This window comes from Halichoerus grypus, chromosome 6, assembly GCF_964656455.1.
Source record: "Halichoerus grypus chromosome 6, mHalGry1.hap1.1, whole genome shotgun sequence".
Taxonomy (NCBI): Eukaryota; Metazoa; Chordata; class Mammalia; order Carnivora; family Phocidae; genus Halichoerus; species Halichoerus grypus.
The window spans coordinates 83,836,485-83,856,745 of NC_135717.1; the positions used below are offsets into that span (position 1 = coordinate 83,836,485).

Here is a 20,261-nt window from a genome sequence, read left to right on the forward strand (position 1 = left end):
ATGGCAATTAGCTAAGCTCTTGGAAGTCCCAACATATCTCACAAGACCCTGGGTGTAAGTCCCAAACTCCTGCACTTAGTGTACAGGATATTAGGGTGAATGGCATAGTTATAAAGGTTCAATGTTGCTATATCTGGATTCCCTTTGAGATCTCCATCCCTGGGAAATGTATTCTGAAAAAAAAAAAAAAATCCTACAATTGGAATTCCCTCATTTCTTATGAAAAACTCTGGTAAGTACCTGTGAGTATTCACAGGAAGTCCCAGATGGAGATCCAACTCCTCCCGAAATTGTAGTATCTCCAATCCTTGAAATACCCCAGAACACAGGCAAGGTGGTCTAGGCCATACACGGAGCTACAAGGGATGACTGCCTCTCCCAACAATATTTCACTATATTTAATAGCATTTGGAAAAAAAGCAATGTTAAATGCATGTTTTTACATTCTTCTTTACCATCAACCTTACAAAACAATTTCAAGACCAACTAATCGGACCCAGGGGTGGGAGGCAGAGAAGGGGTACAAGGCCAATTGAAGACAAATGCTTCCCCTTTTCTGCCTTCCTACCCTGGCAAAAAGAAATGAGACCAGCCCCAGTAAGATAAAACCATAAACATTCTTCTTCCTTTTTTTTTTTTATTAAGAAAGCATGCAAAACACAACAACAACAACTTGTGAGATCATACACCCCCTTGCCAGCCTGCACCAATGTAAAGCATTATGGGTGGTACGAAGGACTCACCAAACCAGAAACCTGGGGGTTGAAGAGCAGAAAGCAAGGATGAGTGGATCTATACCACGTAACTGCTCCATCTGTCCCTCTCCTCCTATTTCTCCCTCATTTCCTCTTGTAGGCAGCGAGCTCCTGCAGTTTTGCACACATCACCCAATACGACAACAACTATACGTCGAGCCCAGCAATGCTGGACCAACAAGAAAAAGTAGTATTCTTTCCATTTCATGGAGGGGAAGGGAAACTGAGGCCCAAAGAGGGTCAGCTTTGTCCTGTGCCATTTAGCAAGGCTGAGTGTAATGGAAGGGAGCTAAAATCCCAGGAAGCCTGATGGCCAATCTCCAGCCCGAGCCCCAAACTTCAGTTACTCCGGCTGCCCACCAGAGTCTTCATGAGACTAGTTTTCAGAAGACATAGATGAATTATAAACAAGGGACATTTACATGTACAATTTAGTCTACCCTTGCAAATCCTGTATGGATCTGAGTAGAAAAGGGGTTTAGAAAAGAGAAGTGATCATTTGTAAAGGGGGAATCTTGGGGAGAACAAATGGGAAGTGTGTAGGAGGCACCTTGACTGGTAGGAATCAGAAAGAGATGCCTAGAATAGGGACACAGGGCAAAGGCATGTTGCCACCCTCTAAGAGAAATTCTCCTTTCCCCAATGGGAAATATTATGTCATACTTCAACCCCACTGACTGCCCAACGGGGGATTCAAGCCACTCATACCCCCATTTCTTACAAAGAACTTCACAGAAATAAAGTGCTCTTTAGTTAACCGCCCTTTCTTGCCCCTTTGCTTCAGCCTTCTTCAACAAACTCTCATATATAACCCCCTTACAAAGAAAGGAAGGGGTGGATGAGGTGAAAAGCAGAAGAGCAGAAAGCTAGATCTCCTGGAAATCATGGGTAAATAAAAGAATACGAACGAAAAGCAGAAATCACGGAGAGAGTGGCCTTGTCCATTCCTTACATTTTGTCCTGTAGCTTTCAGAGAGTGAACATTCAGTGAAATAAAAACAAGTAAAATTGTTCTTCCCTCTCGTAACTAATATTCAACAATTAACATTAAACATACACTAAGTACTTTGCAGCAGTAACTCATGGCCACTCCTCCTTAAAGGAGAGAAGTTGTCCCTGTACCTTTTTCTGGGGGGTCTCCCTTGGCCCTCGTAAACTCTCCTCTCTAGATTATTCACTCCCGTCTACCAATTTCCTTCACTCCTCGAAAGCCAAATGGCAAAAGCTTCAGCCCCAATGATCTGAATTCCAAGAAAGCATTTGCCTACACAATTAAATAACTGAAATATCCCCTACCCATGTGTATGCCAGCTCCTTTTCCCTTTCCCCACCCTCCTACCACCAATGCTATAGGTTTGGTTCTGCTATGATCAGTGGGAAAGAGGTTCCCATCTTGTCCTAGGACGTGATGAAACGAAAAGAGTGATAATGGCTTACTTTTCTTTCTTGAGATCCATAAAACGGGGGAAGAAGATAAAAGGGGAGGAAGAGTTGAGCCAACAACTGAAGGAGAACAAAATAATATTTGCCAAATGGGAAAGGGGGACTGAAGGATAATTTGTAAATACAAATACGAGCCACAGTTAATTTCCAGAGAAAATTATGTTTAAAAACTCAAAAGGGTTAAATTGAAACCATCTCCTAAAAGCTGAACCTATGCTGAATAGGTTGGCTAAGACCAACACTATCTCCAATAGACTAAGGGCAAGGAATAAGCCAATGGAAGTTTCTAGTAGCATACAGAAACTGTTTTATATTCCATTGCCCCTCTACAGTACTTGACTCCACCCAACCCAGACCTCTCATTCCACTAGGATTTTATGGCCACCCTCCTGCACCACCATCACTCTTACCCTAGATGGGGAGTGAGGATCAGCAGAGGTAAGGATTGAAGATATAAAGGGACAAGGAAGAGCTCAGAGGACAAAATTAGCACCATTGAGTAAAACCTGCAAATTCATGGCTGCCAAGCAATGTTTTAGATCCCTTTTACTTGAGAATGTGGCTTCTCTAGTACTGGACTGAACTGACAGGAACAGAAAACAATTTAGGGCCAAAAGGTGAGATTGGCATTGAGTTTCTCAAGGAGAAAGGTAAATCAAAGTCTGAAACCTTTCTCTGCCACCATCGAGGCCTCACCTTCCGGCCAGATGGTTTTAAATTAGCAAGGGGTGGACACGGTCCATGGAGGAGGGGCAGAAGACTGGGGACAGCATATAACCAATAATAATAACAATAATAATAATAATAATACCATAATAAGAATAATAATAAAAGAATTTGGAAAAAAACAAGAAGGAAGAGGAAGAAGGAGGCAGGAAAGGGGGGGTTATCTTCGGCAGCATCTCGCGGTGGCTTCTCTGACAGAGCAAGAAAAAAAGAGGCTATATAAGTATATACAGCAAGGAGGAAGGGGTGGGCCAGGGCCGTTCTTGCCCCACTGCCAGACTTCGCTGCCCAGCCTCGGGCTCAGGGCTGCGCTCCATGATGCCCTAAGTGATCAAGTCCCAGTCGAAGTCATCAGGGATCTCCTCGTTGGTGCCCGGAGGGGGAACCGGTGGCCGAGGGACCATATGGTGTGCTGTCAGGAAGAGAGAAAGAAATTAAAAGGACAGTGGTTGGGAAGTTATTCCACCGATCTAGATAGGCAGTGCTCAGCCCCAAATAATACCGTGAGGAAGGGCTGTGAAACCATGGTCCTTATCAGCCCAGGGTTGTTTTTGTTGCTAGCTGCCACTTCAGTGGGGTCTCAGGAAATAAAGCAGAGTACACAGAGGTCGCATGGCAATTTAACACTATGCAGCCACTAAGAATTATACTTATGAAGACCATGTAATAATGAAAAAAAACATATACAACGTACTATTATATGAAATCACAGTAGAGAAATTTGTAGATGTATTACATGGATAAGGAATAGATAGACAAAGAGTCTGATGTCACCCAAAAAATTCAAAACACTTGTGGTTAGGCAGGATAATAATAGCAATTTTTCTAAAATGTATTTAAAAGCAAATGATCTGTTCATTTTATACTATCTATGGCAAGTTAGGGTCTTCCTCCAACTTCCCCCACCCCCATCAGAGGTAGTTCAATCCCAGACCCCTGATATAGGAGTCAGGTGACAGGAAAGCAGACATGGGCACAAAGCAGGTATGTCTGTATAACATGTTCATTGTATCTGCCTGAGCATATCTTCCATCTAGATTCCAAAGCTGGACATAAATGTTCTACATCTTTGGTCTATTTGCATGCTCTTACTTCCCTTTTTTTTTTTTTTTTTTTAAAGATTTTATTTATCCATTTGAGAGAGAGAGAGAGGGGCAGAGACCACAAGCAGGGGGAGAGGCAGAGGGAGAGGGAGAAGCAGACTCCCCACTGAGCGCAGAGCCCGATATGGGGCTTGACCCTAGGACCCCAAGATGACCTGAGCCAAAGTCAGACATTCAACCGACTAAGCCACCCAAGCACCCCTGCTTTAACTTCCTTTTATTATTGCAGGCACAAGTTATGCTCAAAGTAAATCAGCCTTCTTTAGGCTCCCATGACATGTACCTCCCTGGCAAGGGGCCCACCCTCCAGCCTTAGGAACCATGAGGGTTCACGCACTCCCAGCAGGGGCAAGCAAAAGGGAAGAGAATGCAGGCTCAGAGCCAGAGGAAAGCAAAAACAACTTGTCAGGGGAGAGAGTCTTGGGTTGTTGGAGAAACAAGCTTCCTGGCTCTTACCTGGGCGATTGTATCCTGCTGAGTCCTGGGTGGGGATTGGGTACATTGGTGATGGGCCAGGGTAGAGGTGGGGGGCTTGTGGGTGCACATAAGAGTTCACTGCCAAAGCAAGATAAGAATTACTTGAGTATACCTCATTCTAGTCAATGAAGTGGGGCCCAATATAGAGGGGGAAAGAAGTACTCTTTCTCCCCTTAATGTCGCCTCCCTTCCTTGCTCTCTTCTGTAGCTTCAGCAGAAGCTATCAGTCCTCACCACTTAGGGCAAAAAGAGATCCTAATGGTCCCTAGAATTGTGAAATATCATGGCTAGTCGAAGGATGACTAATACAGAAACATAATCATTGAATCTCTCTCATTTCACTGGTTTAAAGATAGTGTAACTGTAGAGAATCACAACCCCAGCTGATATGATCCAGGTAGGGGTTACTGCGACACACATCTGGAATGGGCACTTTCTCCTCCCTTTTCGTAAGTAATTCTGATCTCCCAAATTAAGGTGGAAAAGGGACTCATACAGTTTTTCAGTATAGGACTTGACTGATACACTAGATGTTCAGCCAACGTAGCAGACAAACCAGTCCCGCTGCTCAGTCTGGGTCACTGCTCATCAGATGACTTTTCTCAGTTCTCTTCTGCCCTTTCCTCCCCCTCTCTTTTCGTCAGAGCCTCCACCTCCTTGGCAACTTGCTCGGTTCACTACCTTGGTTCATGGCTGACTCTTGTTTACCACTGGTAAGGGCACAGGAGTCAGCAATACGGGCAGAGGCTGGTGGCCGGTGGGAGCCCCCTTGGGGGGGCACGTGACCAGTCTGGGTAAGGAAGTGGTTGAGAGAGTCACACAGATTGGCAATGTGATGCTGGTCGAGGCTCCAGTTCTTCTGCTCTGCCTGTCGCAGACTCTCCATCAGTTCTACAAACAGAGAAGCAAGAAGTGCTACCCTTTGCAGGGGTCCCGAAGCCCCTCCGGTCTCTACCCCCATCTCACTGCTCCCACCACATCATAAATCAACATCACTGACTAGATTCATTGCCAATAACAACTGACATCTCCTAGAGCTCTACATGTTCAAACTCTTCTTCTGTTGGTTCCTTCCTAAATTCTTATTACAGTTTCCATCTTGCTGGCAAAGAAAACAAAATTTCAAAGGGAGTGAGTGACTTAGCCAGTAAATGGTGACAGAACTACAAAGTAGCGGCCCAGGTTTCTGAATTCCTGAGAGCCTTCCCACTCCAGGGACAGAACAGGGTAGGATAAAACACGGTCATATTTTGAGTGAGTTAAGGCAAAGTTAATTAAAATTAATCTGACAATAACACTGGCATCATCCGCCTTGTGAAATACGGAGGGAAAACCATGAAATCCTCCGTCCTCAAACTTCACCAAACCAACCCCTTCTGGTGCTGGTTTCTATTGGGCTTCCCACTCACAATGTCCTCCTTTTCCCTCGAGTCATCTTCCTCTCATCACTCACCTGAGAACTGTGACTGCTCAATGCTGGACCAGTTGAGCCGATTCACCATCTTAAAGCTTTCCTTTAAGGAGTCGATATTGGAGCACCAGTCAGGAGGAAAGGCTATAAAGAGGTGGGGAGAGTGGATAATAAAAAGGGTGAAGTGTAAGCCAGCAGCCAACTAATGGCCGACTGACTACGTGCAAGCTTATCAATTACATTACCAGGATAATCTTAAAATCTCCCTCCCGGGAGATGGAGGACTAGTAAAGCTATGGATGCTTTAGGGAGACGCAGCCTAGCTCCTACGGGCAGGAGAATATGTAAAGCAATGGCAGGTGGTCCAAGAATTCCATAACACAGAGCTCTAAGTAGCAACTTCCGCTGGCTCAGAGGAGCTCTGCTGGGGGGCCGAGGCTAGACGCCCACTGTTAACTGCCTAACCAACTGCATCTCCAGGCCCCAGTCAGAACAAGCGGGTCAGGGCGCCCTCCTTACTCACCGAAGCCAGTACTGTTGATAGGAGCCTGGCCCTGCGCCTGCTGCTGAGTCGGCTGCGGCGGCGGCGGCGGCGGCGGCTGCTGGGCAGGGTGGGGGTGGGGATGGTGCTGATGTGGGTGGTAGCCTCCGTGCTGCAGTGGGGGTGGGTGCATGGCCATCACGGAGGGAGGCCCATAGCCTTCGGCCCCAGCCGGCTTCCCCCCGGCTGGGGTACAACCATCCGGGCTTGGGGTGTGCAGTGGAGGCGCACCCCCTACAGCGGAGGGTCCCTGGGCGGGGGCCGGCTGCTGCGGCGGCTGCTGGGGCGGCGGCTGCTGGGGGGGCGGCGGCTGCTGGGGCGGCGGCGGCGGCGGCGGCGGCTGCTGGTACATGTAGTAGTTGTTAGAGGGCGGCATGTCCCCCAGGAGAGACGAGAAGCCTGCAGGGCGGGAGGAGGCAGCCAAGTGAATTGGCAATGCATTTTTTTTTTCCTTCCTTCCTTCCTTTTTTCCTTCCTTCCTTCCTCCCTCCCTCCCTCCTTCCTTCCTTGATATATTTATTTATTTGAGAGAGAGAGAGCATGGCGAGCAAGGGGAGGAGCAGAGAGCCTCAAGCTGACTCCCCGATGAGCACGGAGCCCACCACAGGGCTCCATCCCAGGGCCCTAAAATCATGACCTGAGTGGAAAACCAAGAGTCAGACGCTTAACCGACTGACCTTACTGGACACCCCAGTGCATTTTTCACTAAACAGGACTTCCACAGGGTTGAGATGGGAGGCTTTTGGGGGAAAAACCCCAGACTTCAAAGGGTAAGGGTGTTCTGAGAAGGCAAGGATCCTCTCGGCTCCCTCTGCCTCCCAAGACTCCCCCACCTCTGTAGATACAACAGACAGATGGAGGGCCTTGACAGTGGGGCAACTGCTCAAATTTTAGCAAAAAGGTCAGCATGTACCTTTTTATGCTATTCCTCAGGGATCTGGGGGTAGGCCTGCAATCACAGTGTCAAAAGCAGTCAGATTATCAGGGGAAGTTTAAAAAGTAAATTACAGGGGCGCCTGGGTGGCTCAGTCGGTTGGGCATCTGCCTTCGGCTCTGGTCATGATCCCAGGGTGCTGGGATCCAGCCCCACATTGGGCTCCCTGCTCAGCAGGGAGCCTGCTTATCCCTCTCTCCCCTGCTCATGCTCTCTCTCTCTCTCTCAAATAAATAAATAAAAGGTAAATTACAAATAAAATAAAGCCATTGGGCACCTACTCTCCTTGCTTCCTGTGTCTACACTCTTCTGCTGTTACCACCTTCTTGGATTCACTACCAACAAATGGAGTTGGGTGAGGCATACAGTAAGGATGGATGAATTTCTCACACACACTAGGCAGGGAAGAGCTAGAGACTGAGGCTAGGTAGGGGCTTTCAGCCACCATTAAACTTGAGTGAACACTTGAATCCTCACTCAGTCTAATTTTTCACTTTGTCTCTGAGAGCCCCTGCCTCCTCCCCACTTCTGATCAACCAATCCCAACTTGGACTCATTCGTCAAGCAAAGGCTACAATCTTGGAGCATAACTCCAGATCTAAATCCCCCGAGATATAAAAGAAGAAATCCATGGCAGTTAATATAAATTTTCCGAAAGGTGGCTTCTAATCATTTTTCATCATCCCATTCATCCCCTGTGGCCTGTACAAGGTGACTACACAGAAGAGGCTCTGATGTCCCACCCGAAGTCGACCCCCACCTCTAATTTCTTTAACAACAGAAACAAACAGGAGTTGCAGAGAGCTGGACCAGATGATCTCTTAAGGAGCCTTCCAATAAGAACTTTAGATTACTCTCACACAGTAATTCGGGAAATTTGAGTATGGACAAAATATAAACTGATATTAAGGAAGTATTATTAATTGTGTTAAGAGTAATAATGGCAGTGGATAACCAAGTCTTTATCATTAAGACTGCACACTGAAGTAGTATCTATAGGTGGGATGACATGCCTGGGAATTGCATTAAATTACTCCAGTTAAAAAAAAAAAAAAAAGCTGGGTGGTAAATGAAACGAGCTGAACAGAGTATTGGTACCTGTTAAAATTGGGCCGTCTTAAAAGTTGGAAACCTGAGGGTTTATTATACTATTTTCTCTATTTATGCATCTGTTTGAGATTTTTTTTAATAAAAATCAACACGGGGCACCTGGGTGGCTTAGTTGGTTGAGCGTCTGACTCTTGATTTCAGCTCAGGTCATGATCTCATGATCTCAGGGTGGTGAGATAGAGCCCCGAGGTGGGCTCTGCTATTGGTGGGGAGTCTTTTTGAAGATTCTCTCCCTCTGCCCTTCCCTCTCTGCCCCCTCCCACCCGCTCGCTCTCTCTTTCAAATAAATAAATACATCCTTTTTTTTTAAATAAAAATCAACATAAATATAAATATGCTAAAAAATTGTCTCACAATGAAGCAGATTCTGAGGGAAAGGAAACACTGCTGTCCCCTAGTGGCCATCCTCTAAATGACCTGCTTGCTGCCATCAAGTCACTGCCCTTAGTTCTAGAAGGGGGATCCCTCCAACTCACTTTCTGAAACTAATAACCCAGCCTGCCTCTCGAAACAGCTGTCCTTCAGAACTAAGCCAGAAGAGCTTGACTCCAAACAATTTTGGTTTCTGAGATGCTTCCCCTGACCAGTGATCAACCTCTCCTCGTGTGAAAAATAAGACAGAAGGGAGAGAAGAGAATGTTACCACCCTTTCAGGAGTATAAGGACGTTCATGCCCCCATCCCAACTGCAGGCTCACCATGCTGAGAGGAGGAAGAGGATTTCTCCAGCATGGATTTGTAGAGGTTGCGAAAGGACCAGCTTAGATCCTGAAAATTGATCTCTGAGTAGGAGAATTTGAAGTCATGGTTGGTGTTATACAGGGGAGGAGGACCCTCGGCGCTTTCTCGGCTTGGAACCCCTGCTGCCACCGCTCCACCATCCACAGATCCTGTGCCCTGCAAAAAGGAGTAAGAGAGAGACTCGATCCATGTGCTAAATCAGGAACACAGCCCTTTCATGCTCACCAAGCTCTCTGGCTTGTCTTCATCCTCTCCTAACTTGTCAATGAGTGAACATCATTTCCCCCGTCTGTCTCATTTACTCCTATGGGTATGTACCTTGAGCCTTTTTCCCACACTCCATCCATCTTCCATTCTCATAACCTTTTTGGCTCCCCTTCTCTTCTCGCCACTTTTCTTCCCTCTGATCCTTCTCAAAGTTCTGTTACGTCTCTCTCTCTCTCAGCTTCCCTCTTCTGCTTTCCCCTTCTTTCCCAATTTATCGGCCTACTACATCACAGGTACTCAATACAGAATTTTGAACTGGCAGATCTATGAATCTGTTCAGCCACCCACCCACCTGTCCATCCATCCGTCCCTGTGCACCCTGACACCTCTACTTCTCACCTGGCTGTAGCTGGTGATAGATGTGGGGCTCTGAAGGGACATCTGAGGATTCCCCTCGGAAGGCAGTGAGGCTTCTCCACCCCCTGGAACGCCTCCCCGTGGGCTCTTGCTTGCCTCCTGTTCTGGTGAGTCTTGGGATAGCTGAGGGTTGTAAAAGAACAGAAATCTAGAAGCAGAAAATAAACATCCTCCCGAGACCCATGGTTTTACCTCATCCTTTGCCCCAAACACAGGAAAGGACCAAAACTACAGGACAGGATGTGGACTGAGCAGCTGCCTCAGAAACGGCATCTCCCCGTGAAGTGGGGACTTACATCATCATCTGGAGGGTGTCTTCTCTTTCGGGAGATGTCAGGGCAGGTGTCAATTGTCCAATAAGAGCCCTGGAAGGAGAACCCATCCCCATAGAAAACAAAATCATTATATATGGAAATTCCCACCTCTGGAAAAGTAGATACGTGGGAGGATTTTCACCAAAAAAAAAAGTTATATTAAGAAAAATAACTGGAGAATCACACAGAATCCTGAGGGTACCGGCTATTTTTGAGGAGTAAATTTGTCCTAAAAGTTCAATGAGTATGTCAGAGGTATGACCTGTGGTCCAAACACAGGCCTCGATTGTTCTGGTATCTAGTTCAAAGAGCTGGAAATGCCCAGACACAACCCTCCCCTTCTGTGTAATCTGAGGCAAGGCTCTCTCCTGAACTCCAGTGTCCACATCTATCGAATGAAGAAATTGATTTATCTCTTTTCCCTTTTGAAGATAAAAGTCATGGGATTTTTGTACAGAAAAGGTCCTACAAAGGTTATTTAGCCTACCTTTCACATCTAGAAAGAGTGCCACACAGAAAGGGGGCATGAAAGTCAACTCTACCATAAATAATTCTATTTAAAAAAAAAAAGATTTCACAATCTCTCTTAGTCACTCATACTAGTGGGGGCCCACAAGCGTGATAGCCAAGCTCTTCCTTTGAGAAAAAATAAAGCTGCTTCTCTAATTAACATGATTTCCTCTTCTGGGTAATTAAAACAGCCACAGGACTCTAGGCTGTCAACTACTCCTCTCTCCTTCCTGCCCCCTCTTTCAATGCTTACAGGAGCATCTCACCTTCCCAGGGTCATCCCGAGGTCTAGGCACCTTCCGGAAACACTTGTTGAGAGAAAGGTTGTGCCGAATTGAATTCTAGGGAAGCAGAGAAGCAAGTTAGCTTTGAGCATTGTGTAAAGCAGAAAATTTTCCAACAGGGCACAGAAGGACACAAAAGGACATAACATACAATAAAGTTCAAGTGTCAGGCAAACTTAGCACCTCTTAACTACACTGACGGAGGAACTTACCTAGCAGATAGCAAGAGCGCTGAGATCAGAAAATGCAGAAATTAAATTGATGGGAGGTAATGCCTATAAATTTGACTACCAGGTGCTTCTTGTATACACATACACACACACACACACACACACACACACACACACACACAAACTATATAATCTTTCTGGTTACATAGTTTTCCAATTTTTCCACCCAAATGACAACAGGCATATAAATACCTCAAAATCACATCTGCCCAGTGTCTTAATTTATTCAAATCTCCCGTAAACGAATAATACTTTAAGACTGTTTATATAAATAAAAACAAAATATAAATTAGGAGCAAAACAAAGGCACAAATTCACCTTTGTTTTCTCAACAGCCCACAGGAATGTTACATTTGGAGGAAAGAAATAATGTTGCATATGTATGTTGGATGAGGTTGGGGGTTGTGGTAGTTAGCAGGGACATATTCATGAAGGAAAAGCTGAATGCTTCTAGTAGTCTCCAGCTCATCATCTGGTTTGTATGTCAACTGGTGATTTACAGAGTGAAAGAACTACATTAAATCCCCATTCCAACTCAACAATTGGCCAATGGGTTGCTGCTCCAAAAGATGGAGAACATCAGTTTTCCTTCTTTGCTTAGAAGAGGAGTTTCCTTCTTCCTTTATTGCCAGCCAAACAACTTATCCTCTTTCTACTTGCTTGGTGGATGAGCTGTTGGTGAAGGACCTTATTATTATTATATTGGTATACAATTTTTCAAAAGATGAGGACTATGTGCAATGAAGCTTTGGAAATCTGATGAGACTCCTACCTCTAGGTAGGAAGAGGCAATGCCATGCCTTGCACAGTGACTTGAACATAGCAGAGTGGCAATAAGTATTTGTGAAATGAATGAATCTCCTTTTTGAGGACTCAGAAGGTAAGAGGGTATGATGAACAACAGCATCCTGCCATCCTCATAACTACACTTAGTGGCTTGATATCACTGAAGTTTCCCTGATATACCTTATGAAAGTTGTTCCACTCTGAAAAAGAGTAGGGGATGGGAGATATAAGATTTTAAGTTCACACATCTCTGAAACAGGTCAGAGTGAACTAGACCAGGTTATAGGAAGAAACAAGAGTAGAGAAAAAGGCTGTCAACGGCTAAAAACAAGCACAGGTTATAGAAGCCATCCCACCTTCCAGCCAATGCCAGCATTCTTGTAATAGGGGAAGTTATCACAGATCCAGCGGTAAATCTCACTGAGGGTCATCTTCTTGGCTGGAGAGGAGTTGATGGCATAGGTGATGAGGGTGGCATAGCTGTACCGTGGCTTGCCATCCTGGTGCACAGCTGCCTCATCTTTGCTCAGGGTGGCATTTGGATCTGTGGGTGAGCCTGGGGGACACTTGCGGCTGCCGCCTGGAGGCCCAGCCTGAGAGGCACTCCCAAGCTTCTCAATGGTAGCTCGAAGGGTCAGCTGGGGCAGCCAGTCTATGGAGGTAAGGCTACTCTCTAGGTCAGAAGCCATGGTACTTCTGGGTTCTGCGGAGAAGAGAACAAAGGGGAGAGGAAAATAGAACAGATGAGTGATATAGCTGGGTACTAGTGGCAAATAATATTCAAATCTTAGTGCTTTAAGGGAAGTAGAGTTTCTTCCCATTATAATTCCCATGGGAGACTGTCACAGGACAGCCCTCAACCAAGTGTTCCCAAAGCCCCCAAACAATGTATCACCAGTCATCTAGCAGATGACAGACCGGTACTCACCCTACATCTTAATGTAGAACATAGCCAACAGGACTCTCCCTTCAGTCAGGACTAAAAGAAGTCAAACCCCCCACCCAACTGAGCTATTCCCTCAATCCTCCTTACTTAAAGCCCTACCACATAATATTTTAAACTATATAATTAATATACCAGGTAAAATCAGCCAAAGTCTACTCTCCAATTAGGTGACGCTTGTTTTATTTACATACAACATCCACAGACAGACAGCACAAGTGAACATGTAAAGAAAAACAGTCTGAGTAAACACAAATATACACCAACAAAGCACACACCAATACTTTTACAGATGTTTCATATTAGATGTATTTGAGCACGCACCCTTTTTATCCCATATATGTGCACGTGAGGCATATTCGAGTTACCCTAAGCATAAATTACAAATGACAACCAGCAAAGGACAGACGCAAGACACACACATCAACAGTGGCCCCCATACCCAGAGATCACAATGAGATACATGTACATTACCAGCAGAGCACAAAGTCACACACAGAGGTAACAGATCTGAGTTACAGCTGCCCTCACACCTTTAAAGCTACCCCTGGCAAGCTCCCGCCCACAGACACCAACACCAGGAAGAAGTCCTCGCAAGGACCTCCCACCTCTCGGCTCGCTGGGCTTCACTGAGCCGGGGCGGGGGGGGGGGGGGGGGGGGGACGACGACACCCAGCTGTGTGCACACCGGTAACAATCAGATAGCCTGGCTAAAAATAGCCACTCTGGGGCTAAGAGCTGGCTCCCCTTCTCCCGCCCTCCTCCTCTCTCCTTCCTTCCCAGCCAGGCACGCAGGCTCACTGCCCCTCCATGCAAACTCCTGGCGCTGCCAAACCGCCCACGCCTGATGTTTGCACACCCTGCTGCCACCCACACAGCCTGGGCGCTCTTGCTGGCAGAGAGGTGTAGCCAGAGTGACGTGGTGGTGGGGGAAGGTGAAGAACGCCCGGTGCTGTCTGTTACTGCAGGGTCTAGAAGGGCTGGCAGGAAGCGCTTGGTAGCCATTTGGCGCTCCCTGAGAGCCCATGCCGGCAACCCCCTAAGCACTCACTGCTTGGCAGGTTTGTGCCTGCTCAGCCGGGAGCGTCCAGCCAGTATTTCCTTCTCGAACCCCCGCTGACCGTCCCACCAGGGCATTTCTCGGGAGGAGCGAGGGCTAGCATGCCTCAGAATTCAGAATCCTGGACAGAAACACATCGCGGATGTCATTCCTAAATCCGCACCCAGATAATATGCACAAGCGTTATGGATTCAACTACACACAAATCCACATCCTTTGCAGTTAAAAGCTCAATCCCAGATATGACTGCCTACCCCTCTCTCCTGACTCCCAACACATCTTGCAGGCTGTCAGCTCACTCTGTCGCCGGTAGCGGGGACTCTCCTCCCCTTGAGATTTACCCTTTCTCCTAAGGGTCAGCCTTCTCACTCATGTGCCTCTCCCCCAAGGTCCCCACCCACACAATCTTGGCATGTACACACATGCACCCTGCACGGTGCTCCTCACCAGCAACACGCCCACTCCACAAGGCTGAAGGAAACACCTTAGTGCCTCAGGGCCTGAGCAGCAGGAGACCCAATTGAAACCCAAGAATTGCTTGCTTGACAGGAGAAAGGAAAAAAAAAAAAAAGCTATGTTTATAAATAGCATCATGAAGGGGTTTCCCCTTTATCCTTAGCTTCTCTCCCCACCACCCTCCTTTACAGCCCACCACCACCATCTTGCCTTATAATATCATGGAAACTTGGAAGCTAATAGGGCCATTTAATCATTCCAGAAAGCCTCAGACCTCCTAGCACATTACTAAGTCAAAATGCCACAGCATCTGGGGTAAAGCAGGGGGCTTTGGGCAATAATTGGTCCTATAGCTGGGTTATCCCAGCCGAGCAGTAACTTTTTTTTTTTTAAAGATTTTATTTATTTATTTGACAGAGAGAGACACAGTGAGAGAGGAAACACAAGCAGGGGGAGTGGGAGAGGGAGAAGCAGGGTTTCTGCCGAGCAGGGAGCCCGATGCGGGGCTCGATCCCAGGACCCTGGGATCATGACCTGAGCCGAAGGCAGGCGCTTAACGACTGAGCCACCCAGGCGCCCCTGAGCAGTAACTTGACAATAAGCAGGTTCTCAGTGACCAGGGTTCTCCTGGGTCCTCCCCAGAAGGGGAGGTCTATAAAGAATTCCCTATTATCTCCTGCTAAAGGTCCCTAGGAAACCTCATCTTAAGAACACAGAAGCCTTCCGTGGACACTTCATCTGAAAGTCTCCCAACACTGGACAGGGACATGAGAGTAGATTTCAAGTGGTTTACAGAACCCATTTGGCACATGCCAATTGCTGTGAATTCCGGAAAGAGAAGCACCCTCAGCCTTTGCTAGTTGTTCTATGCTCTTCCCTATCCTTACCCCAGCACCAGGTTAGGAGAGCTTAAATTTAACCTTTCTCCAGCACCCTCCTGGTCAGCCCTCCAGATACCGCCCGGCACTCAAAATATATCCTCATCTTACCAGCTACAAGAAGCTTGCAGCAGAAGGTCCTTCTGATCTTTCGGCACCATTCTCCCTTTACCCATCCCACTTCCTCACTCCCGTCACTTCCCCATTCTTGAAGGGCAGCCCAGTGCATAGAACCTCAGAGATGAGGTCCCTCAGTTCTATTCCCAACCTTGACACTGACTCACTAAATGTCCCTAGCCACCCCCTGCTCCCTGAAGTCTTGATGCCTCAGTTTCCCCCTTCAATAAAAGGGATGAAGTCATAAATACTGCCAAAGCTTCATCCCCGGAGGGAAGTGAATGAAGCTTAATGAGCTCGTGGCTGCCACACATTCCATGCTCCCCAAAATAATGGCACGAGGCTAATGTCCAGGGCTATTATTAGAAAGGCAAACAAGAGGTACTTCCATTTCTCTGTCCAACCAACCTAGTTACCCAGACATCTCCCTCCAGGTGGGCCTCGTGCCACTGGGCTTGGGCAGAACCTGAGTCAGGCCACATTCTTCTCTGCGTGCTGGAAGACTGAAAGGAAATACCCATAGAAACTGGGAAAGGCAGCCAAAGGGCAGGCTCCATCACATCCACAGGACGTCTAATGAAGACTATAGTACTGGGAGAAAGGCGGAGAAAAACAGAAAGACATTCTGTTGGAGTGGAAGACTGATCCTGGATGAGATGTGTAAGATCCAAAATAACAGACACGGTTTTCTTCCCACTTTATTTGAAAGGCTAGGAATTGTTCTCTGTATGGTGCCAAGGTCAGGTACTAAGGAGTGATAACTTCCTGCTCTGGACAGAATGCCAAAACTAATAGAGCAGTGGTTAAGTTTACCACATTACCAATCATCAGTCAGGCCGCCTGGGTTTCAATCCTGGCTCCACTACTTACTGGCTGTGCAAGCTCGGGCAAGTTACTTAACCTCTCTGTGTTGTAGTTTCTTCATCTATAAAATACAGATGATAACTGTACCTGCACAGGGTTGTTGTGAGGATTGCCTTGAGTTAATATTTTTAAGGCGTTTAGTAAGCGTTAGGTAAGTGTAGCTATTACTATTTTTGAATGGGGAAAAACAGAGAATATTAGAAATGAGAAAGCAGACCGTGGAGGTAAGACTGGAAATAGCAAGCCTGCAATGGTTTACGTCACAAAACCTGAACTGAGTTTGCAATAGCTTTCGGGATGTCAGAATCTCCAACTTTTACTTTGGGGATAGTGTCGCCCCACTACTGACCAATGCCAGGACCAAGTAGATGCCAAAGATGAAGGAACGAGGGGATATCATCTCTTATTTTTCAGCAGGGACCAGGTCTAGTCATAAGACATGATCTGGAAAACAGCACTCTCTAAAGCATAGTTAATCCAACCCAACAGCCATCTGCTTCTAGCGGATTCCAAAGAGGCAAGGAGAATTAGGGAAACTCCGTCCCAGTAGGGTCAGTTACACTGTGTGGTGGGGGGTCCACCTGGAGCCACTGTGATACAGTTCACTCTGAGCCACTCAACAAGTTGCATTCCAGCATCTGGGAAAGTACTTTGGGAGAAATGGGTTGCTATTAGACCAAAGTCGGCTCTTTTCACAAAGTGGGGGAGGGAGTTCTAGAGGTAAGAGCCAAGGATCCTCATGCTTTTGAGACCAGAGATACCAGAAATGAAACTCTCTTGCTAGTTCTAGAAGAAGTGGCCCCAGCCTGACACTGAGCTGCCCTGCCACAAGAAATGACTTTCATGCAGCCATTCGTGAGGGTTCCCACTGGCCAGGGCAGGCCAAGCCCTTCCTCCAAGCAGGGCAGCCTTACCAGCACCCTCTCCAGGTCCTCGTGCAGGGGCACCCGCTTCTAGAGGCCTACCAGAAACATAGGATTCTGGGTAACTGGAGGCTTAGTCTGAAAAGCACGGATGTAACTGTCTCCACACACATACCCACTCAAAACAGAGATAAGCCACATTCACCTGAATTAAGAAACATATGCACACCGCTCTCTAGCACAGTGCGCAGGCCTGGATCATAACCCTGTCTCACATACCACCACTAACAGGTAGTTTCCAGGACCAAGTGGACATACGTAGGGCCTCAGGCAGCCCACCATGGCCCAGACAGAGAAAGAAGAAGGAAACATAAAAACCCACGAAAGATGAAGCCTCCCACTTGGTTTTGCTGTGAGGTGCACACAGATGAGGAATGTACTAATGGCAAGGCAGGAAGGCAGGCACCCTGCTGGTGATCCCAGGTGGAAAGACACACTGCTTAAACACATACAGCCCGGCCTCAGCTAGAAGGATTTCCGGGCACCTTTTTCCTGCCTTTTCTGACGATTCTGGGCTTTGAGGATTCCTGCTCCTTATCTCACGAAAGAAAACTTAAATACAAGATTCCAGAGACACAGAACTGAACAAGAAACGGGAAGAGAAAAGATGAAACCATTAGGTGCTTTTCTGAAAGAAAATTCATCACAGGTCAAATCTCCCCGGGGGGCGGGGGGGTGTCAGCTTATTTCGATGGAAGACTGGAAGGAGGCTGAGCAGCAACACCCCTCTCTTCCTATCTAGGATCTGCTTTTTCCTGAGGAACTGTCCATGGAGGACAGGAGCTGTGGACAGGAGCTGTGTAGGGCATGAGGGCAGCGGTACAGGGCCAGCATTAGGGAACCACTTCAACCCAGGACTTAGCCTTCCCCTACACCCTTTCTTCTTGCCTTGGGACAGGTGGGATTTCCATTTTCCCTTTGGATTTTATTGATAGAGCCATGCTTCCATCCAGGAATGGGTACGCCACAAGAGGAGGCCTCCTGGTGTCTGAGGAAGGGTGGGTGGGGACAGACTGATTTTCCTGTCAAGGAGACAGTAATCACAGTGGGTTGGAGAGAACAGCTCTGGTGGACATTAAGCTGACATAGGCTTACAAGGTAAGAAAAGGTAATATCATTAGAAGCCCTAGACAAGTCTAGGCCATGAAATGCCACGATGACTTTAGTGAAGTAAAAAAGCCCAAGAATGGAGAACACTATGGGAGTCTGGTTGGGATGTGTCCCATCATTATTACACAGTATGGATGGAGTTCTGAAAATGCAGGCGTTTGCTGATATTCCCTTGCCCTCAGCATGAAAACATACATGTCCCTAGGGACTTCAAATGAATCCCAGCCATCTAGTCCCCAAACACTAAGAAACCCATTTCTCAGAGCTTCTGCAGCAAGATATTAAGTTTGAATCCAGGAGCTTCCTCAGAGCACATTCCCCAGAGGATTCTCTGAGTTATTACTCTACCTTCCCCAGTGATGAAACCCAAGAGCCACCATCTCAGCCCCTACACCCACTAGTACCTAAAGAGGACAGAGAAGGTGAAAGAAAGCACTAACCTGTCTCCAAGGTTCCCCCAGCAAAGGGAGGGAACCACCTGGTACTGGAGTTTGGGGTTGGAGGGACTCCCCTCTTCAAAGGCAGATGAAGAGTCTCATCCTCAGTGGCTCTTCCAGTACTTGGCTGAGCATCCCAAGCTGGGGTGGGGAACTGGGTCCCCTGAGGATGAGGAGCGTTGGGAGGAGGAGGAGGGGGAGGAGGAGAAGGAGGTCCTACCTGGGGAAGGTGGCACACCCCCCACACCCTGCCTGTAACCCTGGGGAGGAGGGGAGGAGCCTCTCCCAACCAGGAGTTGTCTCCTCCCCCTTGGGGGAGTCCCCCTCCCCCCCAAACTGGATCTTTCGGGAGTGGAGGGCTCTTTCTGTCTGCTGGAGATCTGAGCGGAGGGACTCTGCCCTGTTCCACTGTCTAGGTACAAGGAAGTTGAGAGGAGAGTTCTTCCCCTCTCCTGAAAGGCTGAAAGCCGACTCCTCTTCTTTCCCTGGAGTGTCCTCTGCTTCTGAATGTAAGGACTCCTCTCCCCTGTGAGTACTAGATAGGATGGAGGGCGCCTACTCCATAGGCATTTCCCCCTTTCTCTTAGCCTCAAAAAGTCCTGAACTGCTCAGAGTGTGCGTTTGGAGGGGTGGAGGCACGCTGGGGCGGTCTCACTCTGTCTGCTTCCTTTAGTAAGATCACCCCTTTCTACTTCTGGAGCTCTATTCCCGGGCCAGGATGGGGGTTTTCCTCGCCTCTAGGAGAGACTCTCCCCTACAGGGGTCTCTTCTTCCCCTCGCCCGAGTGGTAAGGGTCTCCTCTCCAGCGGGGAGAGAGGCTGCTCCCGTCCCCGCTCCCGCCTCCGCTCCGGGGGTGCCCCGAGGGTGGGGTTTTCCTACTCCCCGCTCTCCCTGAGCTGGCCTGGGCAGCAGGGTCCGGGAGGCCGCGGCTCCCGACTCCCGTCCCCGGCTACTGTGGCGGCAGCGCCTCCTCTAGTCCAGTCCCGTCCGGTCCGCTCGCTTCGGCGCGTGAGGCCCCCGGCGCTGCCACCTCTCGGGCTCCGGCCAGTCCGGGCTCCCGGGGAGCCAGGAGGCGGACGGACAGTGTCAGGGCTCGGCTCGGGCTCGGGCTCGGCTCGGCTCCGCTGCAGGCCCCGGCTCCTCCCCGGCCTCCGCGCCGCGCTCCGCGCCCCTCCCCCTCCCCCGCCCGCCCGGCCGCCGCCGCCGCCGCCTCCCGGCGCGGGTTAAGGAGGAGCGGGCGGCGCCGAGCCGCGGGCCGTGCCGCCGGGGGGCGCGGCGCCGGGAGAGCCGCGCGGCCCGCAGCCGGGGCACGCGCCGCCGCTCGCTCACCTGCAGCCGCCGGGCCGCCCGGCCGCGAGCCGCTCGCGGGCGGCGCGGGACGGCAAGCCCCCCTTGCTCTATCGGGACGGTCCCCGGTCACGCCCGACACTGTCAGCCGCGATTTCACACGCGCATTCTGGGGTGTCCTATACACGACAGACCCGA

The 20,261-nt window shown here is 48.5% G+C and overlaps 1 protein-coding gene across 2 annotated transcripts; it reads right to left on the reverse strand.

Annotated features, from left to right (window-relative positions):
- Nucleotides 1-617: 617 nt before the first annotated feature.
- Nucleotides 618-19,920, reverse strand: FOXJ2 (forkhead box J2). Of its 2 annotated transcripts, none has more exons than XM_036116562.2 (11): nucleotides 18,780-19,920; nucleotides 12,345-12,691; nucleotides 10,955-11,029; nucleotides 10,161-10,229; nucleotides 9,847-9,987; nucleotides 9,198-9,396; nucleotides 6,439-6,855; nucleotides 5,958-6,059; nucleotides 5,186-5,395; nucleotides 4,484-4,582; nucleotides 618-3,336 (listed from the first exon to the last, which is right to left on the reverse strand). In XM_036116562.2, the coding sequence occupies exons 2-11, from the start codon at nucleotides 12,675-12,677 to the stop codon at nucleotides 3,248-3,250; spliced, it is 1,734 nt and encodes a 577-aa protein (XP_035972455.2). In that variant the 5' UTR covers nucleotides 12,678-12,691; nucleotides 18,780-19,920; the 3' UTR covers nucleotides 618-3,247. The 2 variants fall into 2 exon arrangements, with proteins under 2 accessions (XP_035972455.2, XP_077931688.1); XM_078075562.1 differs by lacking the exon at nucleotides 18,780-19,920 and adding an exon at nucleotides 13,983-14,112.
- Between the last annotated feature and the right edge of the window lie 341 nt (nucleotides 19,921-20,261).